At 43.6% G+C, this 26,176-nt stretch overlaps 1 protein-coding gene across 1 annotated transcript in view; it reads right to left on the reverse strand.

The window, feature by feature from the left end:
• LOC116660215 overlaps window positions 1-26,176 on the reverse strand; it is an 81,207-nt gene that overhangs the window by 8,353 nt on the left and 46,678 nt on the right. The window contains exon 8 of the mRNA XM_032469009.1: window positions 3,895-4,013. Coding sequence (XP_032324900.1) covers window positions 3,895-4,013 — 119 coding nt within the window. The remainder of the gene's footprint in view (window positions 1-3,894; window positions 4,014-26,176) is intronic.

Genomic DNA, 26,176 nt, shown 5'->3' on the forward strand with positions numbered 1-26,176 from the left:
GAGACCTGCCTTATTCCGACTTCAGCCCCTGTGCGGGGCCACAGCCTTATCCTGGTGTCCCAGATGAGGTGGCTCAGAGAAAGCAGCCTGGCTCCTGTCACCAGCTGCCAGAGGGGAGTAGCCTGGCCCCCACCCAGCTCAGAACACCCTAAGGAGACCTCCCCTGGGGCCCCGGTGTTTCAGAGCCTGGGAGGAGGCTCAGTCTGTGGCTCCCCTGCCATCCTGTTCCCTGCAGAGCTCCCTGCTGGTCCAGTCCAGCCCCAGGAGGGAGAACTGGACAGCCGAGGACACTGCTGGCCACTCTGGGCTGAGCTGCCTCCCCTGTGAAGTACATCATCTCCCCGCATGCTCTTCAGGGAGACCACAGGGATACAGAGCTCAGCACAAGGCCTGGCACGCTTATGGGAGGTCAGGGGACAGTAACATGAGTGTGCGTGGAGAGCGCAGCCTACCTGCATGCCCAGTGAGCCTAGGCCTTCTCGGCATTCAGGATGCCTCCTGCAGGCCCGCGAAGCAGGTGTTATTATAGCACTGTGTGCATCAAAGTGCCCTGGGGTTTGATGGGCTAATTCACACTGGAGAGGGAAGGACTCATATGTGTCCTCCCACACAGCAGAAAGAAGCCCAAGTGGGCAGAGCTGGCCCCAGTGGAGGATCAGGGAGTGGGCAAGGTGTCTCTGTAGGCAGGGGCTTCTAGAAGCCCCTCAAAACTCATCAGCTGGGCCTTTGTGCTCCTGAAACCACCCATGCCAGGTACAAGCCCCGCTAAATCATGCTTCACACGTCCAGAGTGCCACCGCCTACCTCTGCCTGTCGACTTCTGACCCAAAGACCACGGCTTGTGCTGGGTTGCCTCCTCCAGGGAACCCACTGGATAAGCTCTGAGCTCCTGAGCACTGCACCTGGCTCCTCCTACAGGTCCTACCCGGCTGCTGGGCTGGGGCTCCCTGCCTGGGGCCCACCTCCCACAGCAGCTGGAGCTCATCAGGATTCTCAGGTCCCCCTGGTGGCCCTGCCCACACACGCCAGCTGGGATGGAGCCGCTGAGGACTGAGAACACATGCACCCTCTCCTGCCTCCAGGCCTTCATCGTGGCTGTTCCCTCTGACCACATCCCCTCCTGTCCCCTGGCTGACTCAGCTTCATCCTTCAGGGCTCTCCTGAGGCACTGCCATCTCCTGGAAGCCTCCTCAATCTCCCATTCTGTGCCCAGCTCCCATCTGACCACTAACCTGTGAGAACACCCCTCCCCGGGCAGGCTTATGTTTGCTTCCCCAGATCAGTGCCATGTCCTCTCTGTTGGGGGGCAATGCTTGCAACCCAAGGAGACCCTGGGGGGTGGAGATCCGCCTGACTTCTGTCTTGCTGAGTGAGCTGCTGGATGAGAGCCATGCACCCTCAGGCCCGTGTTCCTGCCCCTGGGGGGGGGGGGGCTCTCCCGGCACTGACGATGTCTAAGGCTCACTTAGCATCCATGGGTCTGTGACCAGGGCCTCAAAGGCTCCTCACGTAGCCCAAGATGCCAATCTCCTGGCTCCCACCTGGCGCCGGCCATGCTCTGAGTCAGAGCCTGCAGCCACAGGCCTGACCCAAGGCTGGAAACCTGGCCATCCTCAGGGTCTGGTGGCTCTTCATCTGACCCACCCCACCCACCTGAGCAGGGCCACAGAGTCCCAGGGCAGCCAGCCAAGCAGAACAGGGCCCCTGCAGAAGGTGGACTCCTGACCTCCCCAGTCCTGCAAGGAAGTGGTCTGCACTGGGGATGCCAGGGTCCCAACAACCCCAGGGCACCTGCTGACTCCGCCCAGCTCAGAGGCCTGCACCCCTGCCTGAGCCCTTTCCCCTCAGAACTTCACCGGGTGCACGTCTGGCCCAGCTCTGTCCAGCCTGCCACCTACTCATGCCAGTTGTGGGGCTTCAACACCCACACCCCATCAAGCTCCAACCACTGGCGCAGCTGGACCTCAAGCCTATAGGTCACTCACTCAGCAAGTGCGTCCTGGCCGGCCTAGTCAGGCTGCGTGCTGGGGTTCTGGGCACCTGCACGGGCGCCAGTAGATCCCAAATCTCCCCACCCCTGCCAGCTCAGCTCTGTCTCTTCCAAGACAACTTTCGAGACTGCGTGTGGCCCCATGAGCTCTCCCCTCTTCCTTCCCACCCAGCCCCCTCTCCTACTCGGCCTCATTAACTGCCCCGGGTGTGTCCTGGTTTCCATGAGGAGGGGGGCTTCATATTGTAACACAAAAGAACAAATCTGATGCCAAATTGGATCTGCTCCTTTAATTTTGACCACTGTGCCCTGTTTTCCAGGCTTAGCCTTGAAGGCTCTGCACCTTTTGGGAAACAATGTTGCCTTTAGCCTGAAATAGACAGGAAAGCCTACTTTTGAGGCGCTGACCTTTAAGAATGTCAGCACATCTGCACTTTCCTAGAGATGATAAGTTGCAAAATAGAGAATAACCCTTGTTTTGTTGGAGGTTTTACAGGAACACCAAGCCTGACCCACATGGAGGCTGCAAAAACAAAGCATTCCTACAGTGACAAGTTTGCAACAAAGAACCCCACCCCACCCCCCCTTTTTTTTTTTTGCATAAAAGGAGCCTGTATTCTGACTGGAGCAGGATGGTTCTCCAAGACATTAGTGGCTATCCTCTTGGTCTGCTGGCTTTCCAAATACAGTCACTATTCCTTGCCCCAACAGCTCATCTTCCAATTTACTGGGCTTCGTGTGGCGAACAGAATGAGTTTGGACTAGGTGACAATTTCCTCCCAATTGCTGAGACCACCCCCAATGCCACCTTAACTGTCACCATAGCCTCCACCCTCACGGCTCTCACCAAAACCACCACTAGTGCCATCACCACCACCACCACTAACACCACTGCCAGCGCCAGCACCACCAGCATGACGACCTCATCACCGTCACCATTGCCAGCGCCCTGCAGCTGTCCTGCGCACCCCCCACCAGAGGAGGCATCCTCCCAGAGCTGCCCCGCACTATTCCCAGCCTGTCCAGCAGATCCTGTGAGCTCAGGTCTGTCCACACTCGCTGCCTACCCTGTCAGGCCCTGCCCCTTATCCTCAAGTCACTTGTGAACACCACACTCAGGACTGCACGCCCCCACCATCAACACACAGGGGGCCCACAGGTGTGGGAAAACACAGGGACAAGATGCAGATTGGTGTGGTCCCACAGGAGACCCCTGTGCCCTCAACTCTACCCTTGTAAGCTCCCCACACCCAGATGCCCCCTGCCCCTGCCACACCAGTGTATCCCGACCCTCAACCCTCAAGCACATGTCTGTGATGGTCCCACCACACAGGACCCCGCCCCAGCCCCCTAGACACCAGGGCCACCACTGGCCCAGCAGCAGCCAACAGTGCCCTTCAGCTAGCGTGGGAGAAGTCGGGCTGGGAACTGGCTGACTCTGACAGTGAGCTGGACACCCTTCCACTTGTCCCCCTTGGCCTGCCCCTTCACTGCCCTCTCTAAGGAAACCAGGGACAGGGATGGGGCAAGGGTGTTAAAGGGCCCAGGACATGCACTTGGGTGAGAACCCCAGGGAGGGAGAAGGGCCTGGGTCCTGAGCGTCCCCCAGGACAGCTGCATCCGGCAGGGCTGGGGTCTGCCCAGGCAGGGAGAGAGCACAGACTGGCATGACCCATGGGGCCACCCTGGGCCTGGCAATGGCACTCCGTGCCCCAGTCTCCTCAGCCAGCCGGCTCTAAAGGTGCCTGGAGTGGGGTCAGGCTTTGAGAAAGAACCCAACAGACTGTGCGGAAAGGTCACACCCTCCACCAGCCAGTCCCAGTGTCTGCTCTGCCAGCTCAGTGAGGGTGCCAACTGCCCACTAATTAGGGAAACTCCAACCCAACTGAACAGGAGCCACTTACAGGACTTCTCAGAGCCTTTATGGTTGCCATGCACATCGACCCAGGAGAACAACACATGGTGGGTATGAACTCTGCCCTTCCTGGAGCCCACGTGGGATCAGCATCAGGCAGAACACCTCCTGAAATGTTGGCATAGCAGGATGAGCACGTGGAGGGTGTCTGGCTCAGGCCTGGCCTGTACGGACGTCCCTATGCTGGGCCTCACCTCCACCGTTTTCAAGTGATGGCAGAACAGGTGATTTCTAAGGATCTAGCCACCTCTGACTTTCCGTGCTCTATGTAACTCTGGGTTATTCATTTTTAAAATACAAAGTGCAAAACACGCAGCCACCATGAGTGAAAGACCCAGCAAGCTGTCCGAGCAGAACCACAGGACTGAACTCCCTGGATGAGCTCCTGGCCTTCCTTAACCCTGGCACCAGTCCATCCTCCTGGGCCCGTCCTCCACCCACCCACCCAAACATCTGGGAATTCTGCAAAGACCCCCCGCCTTTCCCTCCCTAATGGCCCCGCTCCCAAGGCCCTCACTGCCATCAGCCAGGCTGGTGAAGGGGTGTTGGTGGTATGAAGCCGTGAGCCCTGTTGGGAAAAGTCACGTCATGTGTACATGTTGAGCCTACGTGCAAAAGTGTGTGTGTACCACTGGGGCTGAGGTAGGCCGGGGGTCTGTGCTGTGGGTCGAAACCTCTGACTCACACTTCCCAGGACGAGCATGTCCCATGGCTGACAGTTGCACGTGGCTGGAAGAGGGGGCGGCCCCAAGCACGTAACATGTGCATAATTACCCACCAATGTGCACAACTGACTCCAGATGAGACACTGGGTCAGGGCTCAATGTGTGACCAGGATCAGGACTCAAGAGTCTGACTAGTGACCAGGACCAGGGCTCAGCCTGACTCTGGAATCTAGGCTCCATCAGACCAGGAACAGAGTCATGGATCACAGTCATGGATCCAAAGATTAACTACTGCTCAGATGATGGTCACATCACTGATGACTCTCAGCCCCCAGTGGCCTCCTAAACACAAAAAATTCTGCAGACACATGAGAACCTTTCTCATCCAAACACACACAGAGGCCCATGACAGCACAGACCCAATCTCTGGGCTCACTGGTGGACTTCCATAGTTGCTGACACACAGCCCTACAAACTGGCCCCACAACCTTGCAGCCTCCCTCCACCCCAACACCCATCCATCCTCCTCTCCAGTCACCTACTTGTCCTGGCCTCACGTTCCTCCTGTACCCTCTAACTTCCACACCTTTGCTCAAAGTATGTTTCTGCCTAAAGAGCTTCCTCCTATTCTCTGCCAGAAAACCATGTTCTCCTCTAGGGTCAGCCACTGCGGAAGCCTCCCTGACCTCCCTGACACATCTCCATCACTGCACCGCCCCCAAGCATTAGGGACTTGCAACACTTACCCCCCGGCTCACAGGCTGGCCTGGGGACTGGTGGAACTAGGGATGAGAGAGGCAGGTGGTGACAATGACACACAGCTCCTACCACACCCACCACAATGGACACCAAACCTCTAGGGGGTAGGCCTAGCCACCACCAGGCCCATCTGGCCCATCAGGACCTGGTCACTAAGTTCTCTCCTGCCCTGTCACCACAAATTCTGACCCTCCTCACCTCTGGATGCTGGTCCCATTATGGGGCTTTTCCACAAACTCTTCCCTGTTACTATGTAGCCACCCACCTCTCTGCTTCCCTGTGGCTGGGAGGACACCTGGCTCTGGGCACCCACACAGGGCCCTGTGACTCTAAATCGCAGCCTGGTCAGTCCAGCCCGGTGCCCTGTGCCCCTGGTTCCCACTGCTGCAGCACCTGGCCTGGGCTGGTGCTACTGCTTGACAAGGAACTGGGCCCAGGGCCTCAGGAGCCCCCACGTCTGCTTCCCATCTGATCACTCGGGGCCTCACCCCTCTGCCCCCTGTCCTTGGCAGTGCTCTTGCGAAGCTACACCATCTGCCTGTAACCTGGCCAGTGTTGGGGGGCTGCCACAACCCTCTGGACCCCCCAACCGTGGACTTCCCTGGGAGGGGTGGGAAGCCAGCTGGTTGGGACCCTGCCACCTCAGAGCCTCACCTGGGCAGGGAGACTGTGCAGGACAGATGGAGTGGGGGTCAGTGGCCCCCGAACCTGAAGGCTGCACCCCTCCCCTGCTAGGTTGGCCTCCCCTCAAGCCCAAGGCCCCGAGGACAAAAAGCACAGATGAACTTACAGGTCACTCTCAGCCCACAGGCTACAGGTCTGGTTGATGGTGCCCTGGGAGGGAGGGGGAGCTCTCAGGCCACCTGCCCACCCCACAAGCCTCACCCAACCGTCACTGCGGGGCCCACCCTGTGCAGGGTACTCTGCGTACCCCGCTCCTGCAGAGACAGAGTTGGAGGAGGAGGAACTGAGACTCAGCATGGGGAAGGGACTGGCTCAGGCCCCCAAGCCCTGCTGTGTGGCCTTGGGCAGCTCCTGTCCCGCCTGAGCTGGGATGGGGAGCAGGGGCTGAAGCCCAGTTCTAGATGCCCTGGTGGCCAGTCCAGCGTCTGGATGACATCAGAGACCGCCTCCCCGGGCAGTCCACACTGAGCCTCTGCCAGGTGCTCCCGGGACTGGAAGATCAAAGGGGTGGGTGCAGGTATCAAGGACCTCCCATGCCCAGAAAGACCTCTGCAGCCCCCAGTCATGGCTGTGCCACTGGGGACACACGGTTATGTCAAAGGACAGAAGGCCAGAGGAGAGTCATGTAGAGATGGGCTGGGTAGGAGACCCCTGGCCCGGCCTCACCATTATCTGGATGTTTGCATAGTTGATAAAGACACAGCAGATGTAGGCAGGGGCTCCCAGTAGGTGATTCCTTCCTCATCCAGCTCACAGCATCACAGGATGAGGCCTGGGGACACGGCGGGTCAGCTCTGTCTTCCAATTCTCAGGTGGGTGCCCACCTCCAGCACAGGAGTCCTACCAATGGATCCCAGGAAAAAGCCCCTCCGGTTGGAATCCTTAGCGCCAGAAGCAGACACTTGCCCAGGGCCACATCCCAAATGAGCCGGCCCAGGGGACAAGCCTGCCTAGGTTCCTTTCATTCAAAACATTTCCAAACAGATGCTTCAGGTAAGACATTGCACCAGGTCCTGGGACCTGGCAAGAGCCAAACCGTCAGGGACACACCTGCAAGGGGGAAGAGCCCTTTCCGATCCAGAGCCCTGGGGAAAACCAACAGCCTGGCAGGCCCTGCTCAACTCCACCCACAGCGGCAGGGGACCTGATGGCCTGGGTGTGCCGCAGCAGCAGCCTTGGGGCCCACTGACGTCAGGTGTCCACTGCCTTAAACATGGGCAAAGCCTGTGACCCAGAACTTACTCCCAGGGAACCAGGCACAGTTGTGCACACACACGGCAGCGATGACCCTAGGGGACGGCCACAACCCTGTCACCCGACAGAAACCACAGGGCAGGATAGGACACCTGCTCCACCACACGGTGAAGAATCAAAGTGACGGAAAATATGCTCATACATGCAGACAAAAGGCCAGACAAGTCACACCATCCCGTGACCTGGGTTTTCTTCACTTTACTTACCCAGATTTCCAATATGCTACCCAGACATGTATTGCTCTATACACAAAACACGGCAAGGGGGCAGAAACCACAGTTGGTAATGCACAGCCCCCACTGGGAGAGGAGCTGGGGGTGGCAGGGAATCCACAATACACTTGTTTTACAGAAAGAAAACAGAGGCTCAGAGAGAGTCACTTCCTGAATGTTGCACAGCAAACAAAAGTCCAAACCTGCATGCACTCTTCAAATGAGAAGGGCAAAGGACATCAACCTTCGACATGCCAAGCCCCTTCGGGGAGCCTACTCTGCCTTTTCCACACCCCCCATCACTCACAGGGCAGCACGGAGATTAAGACACCACGTTCACAGCCGACTTCCCACTTAGTGGTCCTGCAAGCCCACGGCTACTGTGTTAATGTCTCTGTGCCTCAGTTTCCCAAATGTCAACGGGTGGCTCCATGGGGCATCACACTAAAGGGCTTCAGGCAGGCACTGGCTCCTGGTGAATTCTCAGGACACGGTGGTCCTGAGCCCCCGCCCATCTCACCTGCCAGCCAGCTGTCCATACTGGATACATTAAATAGGCCATTTCTTATCCAGCCGGCCGTGCCTGTCTTAGGTTGTCCTCCTCTGAGGATCTTACCCGTCACTGGCCAGCCAGCCGTCCATACTGGACACATTAGCCCATTTCTTATCCAGCCGGCTGTGCCTGTCTTAGGTTGTCCTCCTCTGAGGATCTTACCCGTCACTGGCCACCCAGCCGTCCATACTGGACACATTAAATAGGCCATTTCTTATCCAGCCGGCTGTGCCTGTCTTAGGTTGTCCTCCTCTGAGGATCTTACCCGTCACTGGCCACCCAGCCGTCCATACTGGACACATTAAATAGCCCATTTCTTATCCAGCCGGCTGTGCCTGTCTTAGGTTGTCCTCCTCTGAGGATCTTACCCGTCACTGGCCAGCCAGCCGTCCATACTGGACACATTAGCCCATTTCTTATCCAGCCGGCTGTGCCTGTCTTAGGTTGTCCTCCTCTGAGGATCTTACCCGTCACTGGCCAGCCAGCCGTCCATACTGCACACATTAAATAGCCCATTTCTTATCCAGCCGGCTGTGCCTGTCTTAGGTTGTCCTCCTCTGAGGATCTTACCCATCACTGGCCAGCCAGCCGTCCATACTGGATACATTAAATAGGCCATTTCTTATCCAGCCGGCCGTGCCTGTCTTAGGTTGTCCTCCTCTGAGGATCTTACCCGTCTCTGGCCAGCCAGCCGTCCATACTGGACATATTAAGTAGCCCATTTCTTATCCAGCCGGCTGTGCCTGTCTTAGGTTGTCCTCCTCTGAGGATCTTACCCGTCACTGGCCAGCCAGCCGTCCATACTGGATACATTAAATAGGCCATTTCTTATCCAGCCGGCCGTGCCTGTCTTAGGTTGTCCTCCTCTGAGGATCTTACCCGTCTCTGGCCAGCCAGCCGTCCATACTGGACACATTAAATAGCCCATTTCTTATCCAGCCGGCTGTGCCTGTCTTAGGTTGTCCTCCTCTGAGGATCTTACCCGTCACTGGCCAGCCAGCCGTCCATACTGGACATATTAAGTAGCCTATTTCTTATCCAGCCGGCCGTGCCTGTCTTAGGTTGTCCTCCTCTGAGGATCTTACCCGTCACTGGCCAGCCAGCCGTCCATACTGGATACATTAAATAGGCCATTTCTTATCCAGCCGGCCGTGCCTGTCTTAGGTTGTCCTCCTCTGAGGATCTTACCCGTCACTGGCCACCCAGCCGTCCATACTGGACACATTAAATAGGCCATTTCTTATCCAGCCGGCTGTGCCTGTCTTAGGTTGTCCTCCTCGGAGAATCTTACCCGTCACTGACCAGCCAGCCGTCCATACTGGACATATTAAGTAGCCCATTTCTTATCCAGCCGGCTGTGCCTGTCTTAGGTTGTCCTCCTCTGAGGATCTTACCCGTCACTGGCCACCCAGCCGTCCATACTGGACATATTAAATAGGCTATTTCTTATCCAGCCTGGATGCATGACTTTTCTCACAGCTTGTTATCAATTCAGCCCATGGCTTATTCTCTAGAGCCTTCAGATGTGGACCTACAGAGGGTAAGGCTAGCATCCTAGAACTCCACACCAGGTGAAAACGAAGATGATATAATACCAGGCAAACACAAGCTAGAGGATTCACTGCCAGCAGGGCTGCACAGTGAGACACGTTAAAAGAACGTTCATCAAGCCAAAAGAAAATGACACCATCTAGATGGACGTGTGAATTTAAAGGAATGGTGAGCTGGAAAGTATCAATAACTTGAGTAAATATAAAGATTTTTTTCTCACTTTTAATAAATTTAAAAGATGATTTAAAGCACACTAACAATAATGTATTATGGGGTATCATAACATGAAGAAGTAAAGGAAGACTAAACAGGAAGGGAGAAATGGAAGTTCAAGGATTGTACACTCTACGTAACTCGTGTATTATTTGAAGATTGGCTATCATCGGTTAAAGATGTGCAAAGTCTAGAGTAACCATTGTGAAACAACAGAAGCAGAGCTAATAAGCCAGGATTGGAGATAAAAGGGGTTCATTTAAACAACAACAACAACAACTTAACTCAAAACAGGGCCAGGAAGTGGGAAAAGGACATAAAGAACACACAGGACAAATAGAAAACTAGTCACACTAAGGGTAGCTTGAAACCCGAACAAATCATAATTACATTATATAAAATGGTCTTTTTCAAAAAAAAACTCCAAATAAAAGGCAGAGATGGGCAGACTGGATCAAAACAACAACAACGACAACAAAAACAAGACCCAACTCCATGCTGTCTACACACACACAGACACAGATTCAACACAGAGACAGAGACAGGTTAAAAGTACAAGAAAAGAAAAAAGACATCACACAAAAACACTAACCGAAAGAAAGCTGGGACAACTACACTAATATCAGCTCAAAAAATACTGAGGATGGAGAGACACTACATAATAACAAAGGAGTCAATGGACCAAGAGGACAGGACAACCTTAAATGTCTGTCAGGAGTGAACTTCAAAATACAGGAAGCAAAAGCAGAACAGAAGAGACAAATCCACAGTTACAGCTGGACAGTTCAACATTTGTTTCACAATAACTTGACAGAACAAGAGGTCAGAAAATGAAGCTGACCACCTTGATCTAAATTACAGAATACACTACCCAAAACAGCATATAAACATTATTTTCATGTACACTTAAAACATTCACCAAGACAGATCATATTCTAGGCCGTACAACAATTCTCAATGAATTTAAAGAAAACTGAAATCATACCAAGTCGTTTCTCTGACCACAAAAGGATAAAGTTAAAACAATAACTGGAAAGTACTCCAAATACTTGGAAATTAAGTAATTCACTTCTAAATAAACTATGAAGGTCAAGGAAGAAATCACAAGATAAAATAAAAAAGATTTTTAATGGAAATGTTAAAAAAAAAACACTGTTATATGTAGCTAAAACAGTTGTCTGCAGGAAATTTATTCTTTTTTGATTTTTATATTAGTAAAGAAAAAAGTCTCAAATAAATGACCTAAGCTTCCATCTTAAGTTATCAGAAGGGGAGCAAATTAAACCCATGAAATCAGAAAGAAATGATAAAGAGTAGAAATTATGGAACTAAAACCATAAAAGCAATAGAGAAAAATCACTGATACCAAACATTAATTTTTTGAGAAATCAGTAGTATCATACAGCTATAGCCAGACTAATAAAGAGAAAAAGAGAAATGACAAATTCTCAACATTAGGAATAAAAATAATAACACTACAGACCATACATGTATTCAAAAGAGAATAATAAAACACCTTTATGCTCATAAACTTGACAACTTAGGTGAAATGGACAAGTTTCTGGAAAGACCCAAAATATCAAGACTCACTCAAGAAGAAATAAAAAAGCCAGTAACAGCACTTTGTCTATCAAATGAATTAAATTAGTGGTTAAAAACTTCACAAACTCCAGGCTCTGAATTCACTGTTGAATTTCACCAAATTTTGAGAAAGAAGTAATACAAATCCTACCAGAAAGCAGAAAAGGAAACAAATTTGAACTCATTTTATGAGACTACGACTACTCTAATACCAAAATCAGACAAAGATTTTACTTTAAGTATGCAAGGTTGTAAGTTTAACACTGAAAATCAATCAATGCATTTCATATTAAAAGGAAAACCACAGGATCCTATCAATAAATGTGGAAAAAGCATGAGATAAAATTCAATATATAATCATGACTTTAAAAAAGAAAAAAAAATTTTAACAAACTAGGATTAAGAGGAATTTCCTCAACATAATAAAGGGCACACATGAAAAACTTAACACCTAACATCATACTTAACAGTGAAAGACTGAATGTTTGCCCTTAAGACTGAGAACACAGCAAGGACCTCTCACTACTTCTATTCAAAATATACTTAGATTGTGGCCAGTGAAATAAAGCAAAAAAAAAAATTTAAATACACACACACACACATAATCATATATATGAATAAAAGGAAAATATAAAACTTTCTTCACAGATATATTCCAAATAGAAAATTCTAAGAAATCGACAAAAAAATGGTATTAGAACTACTATGTGAGTTTAGCAAAGCTGCAAGACAGAAGGTCAGTGTATAAAAATCAACTACACTGCATGAAAATATTAACTACTCGGGAATAAATTCTACAGAATATGCGAGAGATCTCTACTCTGAAACATATAATATTGCTGGAAGAAATTAAAGAAGACTAGACCTAGAACAGTTGAAACAATTTTGGAAAAAAACTAAGTTGGAAGACTTACACTGTTTGATTTCAAGACTTACTATAAAACTAAAGTAATAAAGACAGTATGGTATTGGTAAAAAAAAAAAAAAAAAAAAAAGACATGTACATCAATATAACAGGAAGAAATGTCCAGAGATATGCTATGATGTCAAGATAGATCAATGAATAAATTAACACATCACAGTTACTAGGTGAATGAATTGTGTACAACCCCCTCAATGAGCATGTCCATTTGCACCCACCATGTTTTCCTAGGAACAACCACAGCTCCTGTCTTGCTTCTAAGCACTCTCTGAAACAAAACCTTTCGATGTGAGGATCACACTAGATTTTTGGGCAAAGGCTCAAGATAGTAAAACTAATCAAGTTAGTTTACTAGAGATAAACCATTGCTTTACTGAATGTGAATTTTGCTAGGCCAATCTTAAAAACATTTAAAAACTAAGCTCCTAAAACCAGTATCACACAAAAACAAAATATCGTAACAGAATACTAAAACGACTATATGGAAACAAATTGGACAACCTAGAAGAAACGGACAAGTTTCTGAAAACATACAGTCCACCATGATAGAAGAAGAAATAGACCACTAGAATAGACCGATCACTAGAAATGAAACAATTAGCAATAATTAGAAATAAGCAAAAAACCCCCTGCAAACAAAAGTCCAGACGAGATGGCTTCACTCAGGAATTTTACAAAACATACAAAGAACTCATACCGATCCTGTTCAAATTCTAGAAAGATTGAAAAGGAAAGAATATTCCTAAGCTCATTCTATGAACCATCACCCATATACCAAAACAAAACAAAGACACTACCAAAAATGAAAATTACAGGTCAATATCACTGATGAACATACATTTAAAAATCATCCACAAAATATTAGCAAACAGAATCCAACAACACATAAAAAACATCATACAACATAATCAAGCTGGATTCATCCCAGGGACACAAGGGATAGTTCAAAATACACAAATGAATCAATGTGACATACCACTTCACAAAATAAAGGACAAAAACCACATGGTCATCTCAATGGATGATGAAAAAGCAAAACAAAATTCAGCCATTTATGATAAAAGCTTATAATAAAGTGGGCATAGAGGGAACATATCTGAACATAATAAAAGCTATTTATGAAAAACCTACAGCTAACACAGTACTAAACAGTGAAAAACTGAAAAATATGCCACTAAAAACTGGAACAAGACAAAGATGCCCACTCTCACTCCTTTTATTCAATATAGTATTTGGAAGTCCTAGCCATAGCAACTAGACAACAAAAAGAAATAAAAGGGGTCCAAATTGAAAGAGAAGAGGTAAAATTGTCATTATATGCAGATTACATGATACTATCTATAGAAAATTCTTAAGGCTCCACACAAAAATGACTAAAGCTAATTAAAGTATTTGGCAAGGTAGCAGAATACAACAGCAACCTACAGAAATCAGTGGCATTTCTTCACATGAATGTAGTACTCCCTTTTAAAATTGCATCCAAAAAATAAAATACTTAGGAATAAATCTACCCAAGGACATGAAAGACTTACTTACATGCAGAGACCCATAAAACACTTAAGGGAATTAAGAGGACTTGGAGAAACCGAAAGATAGCCCATGTCCTTGTATTGGAAGAATATTGTTAAAATGGCCATACCTGCCCTGAGGCATCAACAGACTGAATGCAGATCCCTACCAAATCACCCAGGACATTTTTCGCAGAACTAGAAAAAATCATCTTAAAACTTATATGGAATCAGAGAAGACCCAGCATTACAGAAGCATTACTCAAGAAAAAGAACAAAGCTGGAGGAATAACCCTCCCAGACTTCAGACAGTACTACAGACCTACAATCAAAACAGCACGGTATTGTTACAAAAACAGACATATGGATCAATGGAACACAAATGAGACCCCAGAAATAAACCCACAAACTTTTGGTCAATTAATCTTTGACAAAAGAGGCAAGAACATACCATGGAGGGAAGACAGTCTCTTCAGCAAAGGCTGTAGGGAAAACTGGACAGCTGCATGTAAATCAATGAAAATAGAATATTCCCTCACACTATACACAAAAATAAATTCAAAATGGCTAAGACTTAAACATGTAGACAACACACTATAAACCTTAAAAGAAAACATAGGCAAAACATTACCTGATATACATCTCAGCAATGTTCTCCTAGGACAGTCTACCCAAGCAACAGAAATAAAAGCAAAAATAAACACATGGGACCTAAGTGAACTTACAAGCTTTTGCGCAGCAAAGGAAACCATAAACAAAACAAAATGACAACCTACAGAATGGGAGAAAATATCTGTAAATAATTCAACAGACAAAGGCTTCATTTCCAGGATACATAAACACCTCATAAAACTTAGTAACAAAAAACAACCAACCCAGTCCAAAAATGGGCAGATCTAAACAAGCATTTCTCCAATGAAGACTACAAATGGCCAACAGGTACATGAAAAAATGCTCACTATCGCTAGTTATTAGAGAAATGCAAATCAAAACTACAGTGAGGTATCAGCTCACACAAGTCAGAATGCCCATCACTCAAAAGTTCATGAAGATAAATGCTAGAGAGGGTGTGGAGAAAAGGGAAACCTCTTACACTGCTGGTCGGAATGTAGTTTGGTATAATCATTATGGAAATTCCTCAAAACACTAAAAATAGACTTACTCTATGATCTAGCAATCCCACTTCTGGGCATAAATCTAGAGGGAACTCCAATGTGAAAAAAATACCTGCCTCCCAGTATTCATAGCACCACTATGTACAATAAACAACACATGGAAGCAACCTAAATGAAGCAACAGGTGACTGGATAAAGAAGCTGTGATATATTTATACAATGGGATACTACTCTGCCGTAAGAAAGGATAAAATAATGCCATTTGCAGCAACATGAATGGACCTAGACATCATCATTCTAAGTGAAGAGAGCCAGAAAGAGAACGAAAAATACCATACATCACTCATGTGCAATCTAAAAAAGACACTATGAACTCCTCTACAAAACAGAAACAGACTTGCAGACTTAGCAAACAATATTACGGTTACCAGGGAAGGAATAAATTTGGGAGTTTGAGATTAACAAATATTAGCCACTATATATAAAAATCGATTTAAGAGAAAGTTTTTTCTGTATAGATCAGAAATCTACGTTCAATATCTGAAAATACCCTGTAATGGAAAACCTGCTACAGCCACCAACTGAGGAAGCAAAAGAAAGGGGAGAGAGTTATCCTGGGCTAGAGCTTGGTCCTTGGAAAGTCCTTGCCCACCGCAGACGCTGCCTCGACTGCACTGCGCCCTCCTCCCAGGAGACTAACATGAAGACATGCGCACTGCGAACCTGTGGTCGCAGAGGTCGTCCCCAGGATAGACACCAGGAAACATGGGAACAAGTCACCTGCTGGAGGAGGGCAGCACCCCTCCCCGCCGCCGCCCTCTAACCTCACTGCCCCTGCCTCCTGGGAGCCCACTGACCTAGGAACAAGTATACTGCGAACCTGGGGCAGCGGCGGGCTAGGGGAGCCGCCAATGGAGACTGCTTGATTTGCCCCCATCTCCCACGCGACAGGGCCGGGGGGGAGCGACCTCTTCTGCCCCAAGCATGTCCCCAGGTCGTCCTGCTCCTGGAAGGCAGATGCTGTGCTGGGCGGGGGCAGCGGCGAAGGCGGCGGCGGGATAACAAAGGACACTACGTGCTAGCGCGGGGATTTGCTCCCGTTTCCCGCTCTCACTGCCGCCGCCGCCGCCGCCCCCCCGCCGCACACTACCGCACCAAGCACGCCTCCCAGATGTAGGCTGACCTGTAACCTACGTTCTGCGAGCGTGGGGCATCAGAGTCCGTCCTCAAGACACGGCGCGGAGGAGATGGGAGCAAATGGACGGTCTCCCAGGAGCACACCCCTCTCCCCACGCTGCCGCCGCTAATGCCGCAGTCGCCGCACCCTGACAGCGCCGCGGCCGCCTCCCAGGAGAAGGCAGACCGGGAGACTTGCACCACCCGAACATGGGGAAGGCCGCCCCAAGCAGCGGGGGAATACACAACAAATTCAGGGGCTGCACGGGGCAGCACCTCCCGCCGCGGCCCCGCGAACACAGCGCACCCGCCTCCCGGGAGCAGGCCATGACCTGAGGGCAGGTCGGAGGTGTTCCGGGCTCGTCTAGCGTCCTCCCACCTCCCGGGGGAGCCCTGCTTCCCCCAAACCGAATAAAAACAGCAGCGCAGACGCGGGGTAAAGGGACTACTAACTTGGGGGGGGATACCACGAACCACGGCATCGGCCGCACCCACATCAGGGTACTAATGGGCCCCCGGCCTGGGCCTCACTCACGCACTCCTCCCTGTGAGCCTCCCCAACTGCGTAGCCCAGGCCTCACGCGACGGCTCGCGACCTCCACGCCCCCACCAGCGCCCCTTTACCTACCCTGCGGCGGCAGCGGAGGCGCTGGCAAGCGGCGGCCCGGTCCCAGGCCGCCTTCTTTCTCGGGATCTACTCCAAGCAGCACACAGCTCCCGCCCGGCTCCCACACGCTCTGGGCGGGCTCACGCGTCCGCGCATCTGTACGTCTGCGCGTGCGCGCCCCTCCTACTGCGGCCGGAAGCGCGGACCCACGTCATGGTACTAATGGGCCCCGCCGTCTGGACCTTACTCACGCATCCCTCCCTCATTTCTGTTTCTTGTGGAAAGCATTAAGTGGAAAGATTGTTTTTATATAAAAATCAATTTACTGTACAGAACACCTAGGTAGACTCAGCACTGGTGTCAGATACCTTTATAGTTTACAGAATCTTAATAAAATATGTAAAGGATAGTTTAAATGAATAAATTAATGCTCCAGTATCAATACATAAATACTTATTATTATATATCTAAAAAGATCAACACACCCTGTGATATATTATTGTGTAACGGTTACCATGCAGATTTGGAGTTGAGACCAACATGGATTCCCCTTCTAGGTCTGCCATGTATTAGGTGGGTAACCTTGAGCAAGTCACAATCTCCATGAGCACCAATGTTCTTAAATGCAAACTAGATAATAATAATCATTAAACATGGTTTTTATGAGGATTGTATGGTATTTTGCTGATAAAATGCTTCGCACATTGCCTGACACATGATTATCACTAAGCATAAGCTATTGTTACTTATTATCACAATTACTCTGTACATATGCCATCATCCTGTTCAATCATAATACTCTCAAGTGAGATTTCTAGTGTTGTCTCCATCTCTTGCATCTCTCTAAAATAAATTTTATATGATCATATGTAAATCAAGTCATTTCTGTTCAAATTTTACAATGGAACAAACATTATTTCAATAGGTTTAAAAGACACTTGAAATTTATTCTTCAGGGATTTGAGTTTTTACATTTATAAATGGAAAAACAATAAAATAGGTTTGTTTCTGTATTTTCAGTGTCTACGATGACTATTTTGAGCCAATATGAAAAAAACCTAAATTTAAAACATTTTATCATAATAAAGCACACATTTTTATTATTCAAACTGAATTTTACCCTTGAAAAACAATACAAAGTCCATTCCAGAATTAGTTTTAATTTCCTAATAGAAGGAAAGATTATATCAAAATAGCTTTCACAATGCTTCACTGTAACAAAAGGAAAATAAAATATTTATCTTGGGGAATATGTTGAACTTTCTACTATATAATTCACATACAAAATTGATAGAAAGCTCCCTGACCAATATTTAAAACATCCCTTCCTTTCCTTCCACTTCATACACTAATATAGGACTTTTTTTTTTCATAAATAAAGCACATTACTACATCTTAACTGAGTATTAAGCACCTTTGAGGAACAAACTAGATAATTGTTTCAATTGTTTTGCAGTATTTGTTATTACTACTTAATCATTACTCCCTTATAGAACCTGAGGAAATGTAACCAAAGTAGCCTTACTGAGGCTCTCTGCTGACCATTTCAGAAACTGCAGCATATTCCCTGATTCTGTACTTAACCTAGTTAATATCTTGTTTTCATTTGGAAAATATGTCGGATTATCAAAATCCCCACAATCAAACAGCCAATATTAAAGATACTGTAATCTGAAATTGCTTAGCTCTAAAGAGGCAAATCAACCATTTAATTTTGACTGCAATAAACTGTTTCCTTCTAATTTTCAAATTCCAAGATGTTCAGTATTAATTATGATTCTTATCATGCTAATCAGAAATAAATGTACTTTCATAATGATATCAGTAATATTGTTTATTTCTAATATGCAAAGGTGATCTAGGTGGGATAACTTTTTAAACTATAGTCAGGTATTAACAACTTAGTTCTCTTTAGTAATCTGAAGTTAAAAACTGCTATATCATTTTTTACTGTGACATATTTTAGGTTAGATTCCCTAATGCAAAATATGCGTATTCCTACTCTATTGGAACAGAAGGTATTTTGACTTCCCTATTTTCAGAGAGAGTAAACAGAGGCTCAGAGACATTAAGCGGCCCACCCAAAGTCACACACTTAATAAGCAGTGGATATAAGTTTTGATCATACGTAAATGATTTTTTCCATTGCACTATGTTGCATCTCATCACCTTGGAAATTATAATTTCCATCACATTATGAAGCTCTGAGAAAATGGAACACATAATAAAATGACTTACTAAAGGTTAGAAAAATGGAAAGAAATACTTGGAGCTGAAAATGCTGCTTCCTATTGCAGAAACTGCTCTCTCGGGTCAAGGGTCCTGGTTATTAGAACATGAGAAATGAGAACAGTGCTTGTTTATATGTTGACAAATTTCACAGTTATCTCCAACCCAAATCTCTTCTCTGTGCTTCTGATTTATACACCCAACTACTTATTTAACATCTCCATTTAGATGCCTCATGAGCATCTCAGGTTTAATATGTCCAAAATGGATTTCATGCTTTTTCTTCAGACTGCCATCTTCAGTAACAATCACCACCATCTTCCCAGTTGTTAAAAAGAGAAAATTAGGAGTTTGTCCTTATGTCTCTGACTCCCCTCATTCCTTTCCTTCAGTTCGTCTACAAGTTCTACCATATTTGCTCTCCAAATATCTGCTCACTTCTTTCCATCTCAACTGCTACCATTTTATTTCAAACCACCAAAATCTCTCACCTGTCTGCTGTGATATGCTCCTACTTGTCCTTCCTATTTCCATTCTTGCCTCCCTGGAATCCATTTGTATACACAACTCTTAAGAGTAATCAGCTTAAAAGATAAATCAGAGCATAGCATTCCAATTTAAACCTTTTAATGACTCTCATTTCATTTATAATACCACCCTTGGCCTAAAATGCCTATGTGCTCTAGAACACACTGCACTCCAGCTAAACAAGCCTCCTTTCAGTTCCTTTGAAACAAAGCAAACCCATCCCCATATTTATTCCCTCCTTCCAGTCTCACCTTAACTGTCACTGACTCAAAGAGGGCTTTTTTTTTTTTTTTAATCCTCAGTCTTTAGCACCATTTATGCAAAAATAATTACTGAACTTGGTTTACTTCTTTATTATTTAGGGAGCATCTAAAATCTCTTCAAGGTAGAGGCTATAATTATTTTGTTCATCAGTGGTTCCCAGTATATTGTGCAATTCTTCGCATAGATAATGCTAAGTGCTAGCTGAATTAATTAATTAGGTTAGGGTAGAAAGTTAAAAGGAGAAAATTAAAGTTTTTAGGGGTTTCAGGTTGAAGGAGGTCTTCCAAATCATTTTTATTTCTTTCAGAACTCTTTCTATAGACAGTTTCATATTAAATCATTCTGTATTATCTTAAAGTAGATGGCACTACATGGGGCTTATTTACAGATTCAAATAATTCCCTATGGTCATAGCTCTGAAAGAAGGATTCTGGGCTACTGATAAATGTCCTTCTTATTTCAAAGCTGAGTTTTGCACTTCTTTATTTTCTGGCATCATTTCAAGAACGTAGTGATGTTCATTGAGAATACAGTCACTTGCATTTTATAACAGTTGTCTTCCTGTATCAAACAATTTCAAAATCCTCCTGTAGCTCACCATCAAAGGTTAATTGAAAGTGGAAAAATCAAATCTCAAAATTATGATCTGAGTTCTCCTTAATCGATATCTCTACTCTTAGGTATCCCAGAATGATCCAAATAAACGTTAACTAGATCTTGAGCTAAAAAATAAATTGTTTGATAGCTTGTTTTATTTTTTGCTTGTTTGATAAGAATACTTTATCAAATGGCCTGTTTTAGTTTTTGATTATTAGATAAGAAAACTTTGTTACCAAGGAATGCATCATTAAAAAAAAAACTTGTGCATTCCTCACACAAGTTTTTGGTTATATCTGTATTTAATTTAATCTGTAAGTGTTGAAAATGAAGTTTCATCAGAATTTTAAAATGTCATAATGTTTCAAGGTGGCCCTTGCCTTTCAACTTTGGTTATTACTACAATCTCAGCTTTATGCAAAGAGACAACATGCGACTTTTTGAAATAAAAATTGTATGATTTTAAAAAGCTTTACAGCAGGATGATTCATTTTTATTATATTCCATGTAAATCAAGTCATTGCATGATTCATTCATTTTACAAATGCACTTAATAAGTTGTATACAAGAAAGGGGAAAAGTTAAATATACAAATTTTTATGTACTCTTCCCGAGGTGAGTGGGACTGTTTCTGTTTTATAAATGAAATGTCAACATAGATTTCGTGGTATTACACACCCTACAGCTATAGTCCAAACTGCTACAACTAATGTGCCACATGTTTTGCTGCTAAAACAGAGCCACAAAGCTGGAGAAAAGTAAAGTAAAGCAAAAACAATGCTCTATTGATGGTACTTCCACAAAATTGTAAATTTACTGGAATCATGCCAAATTGTAACATTTGACATCATATCCATTCTGTTGCTATAAACCAGGGCTAGTATAAAGCAACTTTCCACTGCATAATGGCTGCTGTTTTTGCTTAAAATTAATTGCACATGTGTTTAATTATATAGCAGCTCTTGAAAGTGATTATATAAAATGTTATTTCGTCTTGGTCTTGCTCAGATCTCTCAAATTATAGTTCTGTAACTCTGAGAGCAACAATGAATTTTAATAAAGGGCAGGGTTTGCAAATTACTGTTGCGGGTTGCTGCCAGTGACTGAAAAGCCTCTTTTAGAAACTGAATGAAGTTCTATTGTTTCTGTTCACTTTCAAGTGAGAAGGGATTAAAACTACTAAACTAGACCACCAGAGGGCACTCTGATGATGACCAGAAGATACTCCTCTTGAGAGTCCTCCACCTCTGAACAACCTATGTCATTAGATTGCTCTTAAAGACCTTCTTTGATGTAGCCTTTCATTCAGAAAAAAACTTCCATCTCTAAAACTTCAAAAGTGATATTACAAGTAATCCTCAAAGAACAATGAGCATACCTGGAAAGCACTTAAGTCAAGGTTGCTTGGTTTTTCCATCATTCTCAGAACCTGCTGTGATTCAAGCATACTTCTACATAGACTGATTTAGACTGACTTATCTTTGGTTCAAGCTGCCAAATCTAGTTGTATTTAATTTGGAAGCAACATGAGACAGTATGATGATTCAGCAACCTACTTATAGATGTAGGCTTTATACTAAAAAGTAACATATAGAGGTTGAATATGTAGGGTTTCACTCTCTTGTAACTTATCACCTCCTATCCCTCTATTCTCTTAATATAGGTGCATACCTATTTTTGGTTAAATCAATGATGGGTATTTATATGACTAGGCTCATGGGAATATTATTCACTGAAGATTCAATTAGCAAATTATATTTCCATTCTTGAGTAAATATTTGTCCCTCCCTCCCACTTTTTAATCACCTAATTTTTCACTAACATAGTTTTCTTATCCTTTTTTCATTTGTTTTATATGCTCTGCTATTTCTGCCATGGACAAGTAGATGTTTTAGATTTATGCTTTTTTCTTTCTAGAAATATTCTTTCCAAATTTTTAAATTCTGCTTCAAACTCTTCCAGACTACCTTACAATCTACTGTGTTTATTAGAGTAAACTAGTGCCCCAGATAAACAGCCTTCATCATTCCATATCACAAACTAAGGAAGAACTAGAGATCTTTGTAGAATCTCCTTATGTTATAGAGCTCACGTATGGCAGATTTTATACAGAGTCTAGAGTTTGATTCTTATTCCTGGCCACTAGTAATTTTTGAACAAATTAAGGTAGGTATATTTTTCCATTTGAGACCACAGAAACATGAATTTATTAATTTAGCCCTTCCAAGCTTCTCAGAAAACTGCTTCACAAAATCAACACAAAGAAAACACACACAAAAAAATTCAAATTCTCAGTGAAAAGAGAAAAAGTAATCAAATATCCAAAATGAAGGAGGCAAACAATGAAACAACCTTAAACTCTCTAGCAACCAGAATTTTATTTGAAAAAAAAAATGTAAAAATTTTCCATAATCTCCTGCCTCCAAGGAACCCCACCTTCAATGACTATATTTATTTAAAATGACATAATACTAAAAATTTCTGGACTGGAACTGCTATTTACAAATAGACTTCATTTGTATTATCTCCTTAGCACATGTGTTTTGGGTTGGGTGTGGACAAAAGCTGTCTTTTTCCTTTGGTCAGTGTAGATGTGAGGTTGGCATACAACGGCCCTTGCACCAAATTTAACCTGCTGCCTTTGTTGTACTTGCAATTCCATTAGACCACAGCTATACTCCATTGTTTATGTATCATCAACGGCTGCTATTTCACTATAAGGCAGAGCTGATTAGTTATGATGGAGACTATATGGCTTCCAAAGCCTGAAATATTTTCTGACTCTACTGAAAATGTTTGCTGATTCTAGAAAGGAATACCACAAACCTGCAAATTTCCTCACATATTACTTTTGATTTCTTTGTTATTTAGAAATATTTCATAATGGTACACAGATATACATATGTGTGCTTCAGATCAGGTGGCCACTCCACAAATAATGATTTCACCACTATTACCATTCATTCTATACCAACTTTTGTGTTTATTTTCAGATATTTTATTCCTTTTTTTGCAATTAATAACAAAATAATAGACATCCCCTTCTCAAGAGTAAAACAATGTTTCCTTTCATACCCTTGATGTCTCTGTACATATGCATATTCAACTTTACTTATTTGTCATAGCCAGAACTTTGTATTCTATGTTTTTATTATGCCTTGCATATATTTATTCTGCTATAGTTTTTGTTTTCCTTTACATCCCCCTCTATTCTCCAACACCTTGTAACCTCTCACTCCCACCTTAATAGCCTAATTTTTACACTGTACCAATCTTTTCCTCAGGCTTTACTTTATAATCATATATAAGATATACACATACGTATAACAGTTTTTAGCATTTTCCTCCTATAATTTTACACCTTGAAAATCTAACCAGATTAGAGTAGCTTATAAAGATCTGAGCCAATTTTTAATGGTTGCCTTATATGGATGGTAAATCATGTATTTCATCATCTCTCTATCGACAGATATTCAGATTGTTGTGAATTTCATTTTTTTTTCTTTTTGCACTACAAATTATGTGCAGGAAGACTCTTGTACAAATATTCACATGTACTGTCAAGTTTGTTCCTACAAAATAGATACCTTGAGTTATTTTGCTTTTCACCATTAATCACCATTTCAAAAACAGAAATTGTTATCTCTGACATCTATAAATAACCATCTAGGTTTCATATCTGAGTTTCTTAATTAGAAATTTCAGCTTGATCTTTAATTCTTCAATGAAATTGCAGGGATTAATAAAGTGTGGGTAAGAAATATTATGATTTCTGCTGCACAATTTTAAACAGCTTCAAATCAGAAGAGTTAGGTAAAGGAACTGATTATGATTTTATTCAAATACTTTTCTTCACAAACAGAAAAGAATATATATAATAGATTTCTCATTTCTAGGACAAAACTAAATATGAAAAACTATCAAATAATAATGGCTATTGTAGGTAAGAAAAATGTGAATATCTTATATATTTTAATCTAATTATCATCAGAATCACCCAAAATAAAAATTACTATTTTTATTACATATAGTATAAAACTGAGTCTCAGAAAAGTTGAATAACTTGACCAAGACCACACGAGGGATCAAAGGCAGGTACTAGATTTAAGCCCATGTATCTCCGTCTTCCAAGTTCACATTCTCTCCAAACTACCACCCTTCTGAACTAGATATGACAATGCTAGATTACCCTAGTGATACACTGTTAAATCATAAATAGAATTATTTTTTAAGTAGAAGGAAAGACTATCTTCCTTGCTTAAAAATAGCCTTTCCTTTAAGCTTTATGAAAACAGTATTAAAACTCCTTAGACATTATGCTACACTTTTTGCAAATTTATTAAAACAGTTCTCTGAGTACAAAGCCTCTTCCAGAAGTCCCTAACAATGACCAAAGTGGCTTAGGCATCAGGAGTAATAGATTCAAAATAAAAAAAGGCATGGAATTATGTATAAACTCTTATCAAGAAAATAATTTTAAGACAGAATAGAAGATATTATTTTTCCCTTCTAAGAATGTTAGAATATACAGTAGTGTTTCCTTTTCTTCCTCAATTTCTAATTAAATGATGCTCATTTCATATGTTCCATTTAAGTACCAGGGAGAACCAAGTTTAAATCTAGCAAATCACTAAAACTCACCAAATATTTTCTTTGTAAGATAAGTACAATAATGCCTAATTCACAGATCTAAATAAATAAAATAAGGGATATAAAGCACTTAACTAATTGCAAGAATTTATGTAACAAATGTCACATTATTTACTTTTGTCCTTTATTTGCTTTTCAAGGGGAAATTTTATGTTAAAATACATTATTCAGAATATGAAACATTTAGGTTAGTCAGTGATATACAGTTTCAGAATGGTGTATCATATTATTTTGCTGATTTTTAGAAATACGGCCTGATAATTATGCTACTAAAATATCTTACATGTACCACTAAAACTTTTACATCTAAAGCTACAAAATGAAAGCAACTGAATTGCAGTGATTTGGAAAACATATAAAATACTTAATATGGAGGTAGATTGAGGGTAAAATATTCACAAATAACTAAAATAATTCCAGGTTTCATATATTAAGTGGCCTAAGACTTTAAATATTTGTGGTTACTGCAAACAAAAGAAATTCAAAAGTAAGACAACATTCAAGGGATTTATAATGCCATATATATGGTGGCTATCTAAAATGACTATGATAATAAAATGTAAATAATCTTGCTAAGATTTTTTAAAAGGACTAATAAAGAATTTAGATTTCAACAAACTTACATGCATTATAAGAAATTTCAATAATAAAATGCACATTAACCTCTTATCTATTTTCAAGCTAAAATTTAAGATGTCTCAAAGATACCCTACTGGCTAAAAAGCAAAGGCAAGATAAACTTCTAGTCCTTACATGTCTTATTTAAAAAAAAATGTTTTCTAAAAAGTACCAGGATGCAGAATAATATAGAGGAAATGCAAGTGAACTTTAATATTGTTTCTGGGTATTTAATCCTGATTACTACTCATACTTATAATGCTCACATTTATCAAGTACGTATCATGCTTAACACACTGTGGCTTGGGTTTATGCTGCTATATTTGCCACTCCCTCCATCATCCATTCCAGTAAAAACAGAGACTAACAGAAAAAACGTACTATATGCAAGGTCCTTAGCTAAATGCTTTACCTGCATATTTACTTAATTTTTCACCTAGTAAAAAGTTAGCCATTATTTTTATAATTGTATGCATGTTACTATACATAGATTTAAAAGCTTGTGAAAGTCTTAGATTTTGTGAACTGAAGCTTGAGTTGCTTGATCTCAAAGTCAGCTCTGAACTGTCATGGTATGCTGTCTCA

The sequence above is a fragment of the Camelus ferus genome, chromosome 3, assembly GCF_009834535.1.
Source record: "Camelus ferus isolate YT-003-E chromosome 3, BCGSAC_Cfer_1.0, whole genome shotgun sequence".
Lineage (NCBI taxonomy): Eukaryota > Metazoa > Chordata > Mammalia > Artiodactyla > Camelidae > Camelus > Camelus ferus.